The sequence below is a fragment of the Arachis ipaensis genome, chromosome B03 (genome assembly GCF_000816755.2).
Source record: "Arachis ipaensis cultivar K30076 chromosome B03, Araip1.1, whole genome shotgun sequence".
Taxonomy (NCBI): domain Eukaryota; kingdom Viridiplantae; phylum Streptophyta; class Magnoliopsida; order Fabales; family Fabaceae; genus Arachis; species Arachis ipaensis.
In genome coordinates this window covers 71,695,059-71,698,233 of record NC_029787.2, presented here as the reverse complement: position 1 = coordinate 71,698,233, position 3,175 = coordinate 71,695,059, and the positions used below count along the sequence as shown (strand labels likewise).

The 3,175-nt window shown below is 38.2% G+C and overlaps 1 protein-coding gene across 1 annotated transcript; it reads right to left on the bottom strand.

Moving 5' to 3' along the window:
* Window positions 1,908-2,539, bottom strand: LOC110269717. The gene is made up of 2 exons (XM_021117579.1): window positions 2,357-2,539; window positions 1,908-2,276 (listed from the first exon to the last, which is right to left on the bottom strand). Exons 1-2 carry the CDS (start codon window positions 2,535-2,537, stop codon window positions 2,074-2,076), a joined length of 384 nt encoding a protein of 127 aa, XP_020973238.1. The 5' UTR covers window positions 2,538-2,539; the 3' UTR covers window positions 1,908-2,073.

Sequence of the window (3,175 nt, the reverse complement as noted above, 5' to 3'; positions counted from 1 at the left end):
AACCGAAACCAACATGGCCTTTGGCCCAAATCATGATCAACCACGCCCCCAGGCCCAAACAGTCCAACCAACAACCAATCACCACGGTCCAACAGAATCCTAGTCACAAACACAAGTAGAAAAGTTCAAGCACAAACAAACAGTTACTGCAAGTAGAGCAATTAGCAGATAATCACAAATAATCACAAAGGCAAACCAAGTACAATATGCACACCTAAACAATGTCACATAGATGCATATGATGCATGCCTGTCCTAGTGACTGATGATATCATCTGTCGGTTATAAAGCCAGCCCGACAAGTCCTGGTAGCTAACCATTGGACTGTCCCTCTGTCGTGCATTCCCAACTCGAGTTATTTCTCGATCATCATCATGATCATAATCATAATCCATATCCAACACCCTCACTGGTGTATATTCACGGGGGCGAGCTCATCCGGGACTTTCACAGTGCCCGGCCACACTTACGACATAGGGTCAGCAGAGTATCAAGTCTCAACCTGGAGCACGTGGTGGCTAGCCACTGCTACTACCCAGGAAAACTCGTATCTCAGATAGTGGAAGTGAAAAAATCACAATTATCAATATTTCAGCATATATGCATTCATTCTCAGCCATGAATCAATATTCATCTCATCCATCTGGCTTAAATTCATAATTCATAGTCAGCCATCTGGCTCATAACATATTTCGCAATCATCCATGATTCATTATCATACACGGCCATTCCGTCTCATAACAAAATAGCACTTCCACCATTCAACATCATCAAATTCATAAAATCGGCATTTTGAGCCATAAATCACTTTTTCTCAATTCATTTCATTTTGAAATCAAATTTCAGCTCTTTTCGGCCTTGGCTTTAAAGATCTCATTTCTCAAATCATCTCAGGCTCATAAGCCACTTTTACTCAAAGTAAGTTCTCTTTTTAAAACAAAGCCACTCTCGGCATCCTCTTTCCAAAACTTCCAAAACCATGGAAAGTTAAAGATTCATTTTGAAATATTCAAAATCACCCATTCAACAACGGGATTTTATAACAAAATGTTCCTCGGCAGAGTCTCAAGTCTTTAGGGAAGGACAATCTATATCAATTCCTTAAAATTCATTGAAACTCTTAAACTCATAGATTCTCGGTTCAAGTAAATAAAACTGAATTTATTATGAAACCGAATCATGCAAAATCACAAGTTCCAACCCGGTCCAAAAATCAATTCACTTGAAATGGGACCGGTTCATTTGAATCAAACCACTTTCAGATTTCTTCTTGAAACCCATTTTTCTAACCTCTTCCAAAATGCCTCAAACTTAATTATTCAATTGACAGTCTAGTTTCCTTTAAAATCACTAAAATCCCCTTTTATATTAAATTCAATATTAGAGCATCATTCTTTCCTTCAGTGATTCAAATGGTAAAATAGTTCATTTCTAATTAAGTCAAATTCAAGGCATAAAGTTCACTTAAATGAATTATGCTCGAAAACATAAATATTCTCTTAATAAATCAAATAGTACAATTTCTCAAATCCAAACCTTTTTAAATAACTTTTCAAACAAGGTCTACGATTTTTATAGAAATTTCGGCAGCACCTCTCCTAAAACTTGGACTTTGCCACCCGGTTTGGGTCCCAACTAAACCGTTCCACAATCTTTTTCAACAGCCCAAAATCCAAAATCAGTTCAAAGGCAAGCTAAATCCAACAGTCACCTCATTTTCATATTTCAAAGAAACCGTTTCAAAATCAAATTATTATCAGCTGATTAAACTCATTTCTAAAGCTTTAAAGAAACAGTTCAGCAATAATCATTTATCAAAACTAAATCATTTAAAACAAACCAGGCTAAATCCAAAAGTACATTCTATTTTTTCACATTATCAAGGAAAATCAACTCAACTCAAATTAATTCCCAACGGATTAAACTCGATCTCAAAGCTTTAAAAGAATCAACCTCAAAAGCATTCCGTTTCACAAACCCACACAACAATCCAGTTAAACTAACGTTCATAACCATTCAAGACAACCAAACAGTACATAAGACTGATACAATCACCAATATGCATTGTCTCACATCAGTATCCATATGTAATAATTCCAATATATAAAATATAGTTTTCAGAAAAAGCCCCTACCTCAAAGTCGCAAAACCATAATCCAAGCGTGTCAACTGAACTCTTTTCGCTCAGCGCCAAATCCGCGACAACCGAAGCCCCCGCTTGCTTTCCAAATAGCAGAAACAGCCTCACTCGGTACATGTAAGCTTGGTTACTAATTCCTAACATATTAATACTGCAAGGACCTTAATATACATAACAAGACATTAACGCGGAGGTTTTCGAAACGTAAAATACTCAATGTAATATGAAAACGAAACAGCAATGGCCTCTGAACCAGTTTGGCGGTAGCCCTGGCAGCCATCTCCAGTGGCTGCGGTGACCCGACTCCGGCGACGGTGACTGAAACCAACATGCCGCAACAATAAAACTCCCATAATCTCACAAGAAATGAAAACCAAGTTCGAAACCCTTACCGGCATACGTTTCCGGCGACGGCAGCAGGGTCTTGATGAGCGGATAATTTATACCCCTTTTGGCATTATTTTTACATAGTTTTTAGTATGTTTTAGTCACTTTTTATTATATTTTTATTAGTTTTTATTCAAAAATCACATTTCTGGAATTTACTATGAGTTTGTGTGTTTTTTTGTGATTTCAGGTATTTTCTGGCTGAAATTGAGGGACCTGAGCAAAAATCTGATTCAGAGGCTGAAAAAGGACTGCAGATGCTGTTGGATTCTGACCTCCCTGCACTCGAAGTAGATTTTCTGGAGCTACAAAAGCCCAATTGGCGCGCTCTCAAATGCGTTTGAAAGTAGACATCCTGGGCTTTCAGCAATATATAATAGTTCATACTTTGCTCGAGATTTGATGGCCCAAACCGGCATTCAAAGTCAGCCTGAAATTTCTGGCGTAAAACGCCCAAATTGGCACCAGAATTGGAGTTAAACGCTCAAACTGGCACCAAAGCTGGCGTTTAACTCCAGGAACAGCCTAAGCACAAAAAAGATTCAATGCTCAGCCCAAGCACACACCAAGTGGGCCCCGGAAGTGGATTTCTGCACCATCTGCACTCAGTTACTCATTTTCTGTAAACCTAAGTTACTAGTCTAGTATA

What these genes read in the sequence shown, in the direction of transcription:
- LOC110269717 (XM_021117579.1), bottom strand. Translation starts at nt 2,537, where the DNA reads ATGCCGGTAAGGGTTTCGAACTTGGTTTTCATTTCTTGTGAGATTATG. An exon ending in TGTTTCGTTTTCATATTACA is followed by an intron (nt 2,277 to 2,356) that starts TTGAGTATTTTA and finishes TTAATATGTTAG; the next exon opens with GAATTAGTAACCAAGCTTAC.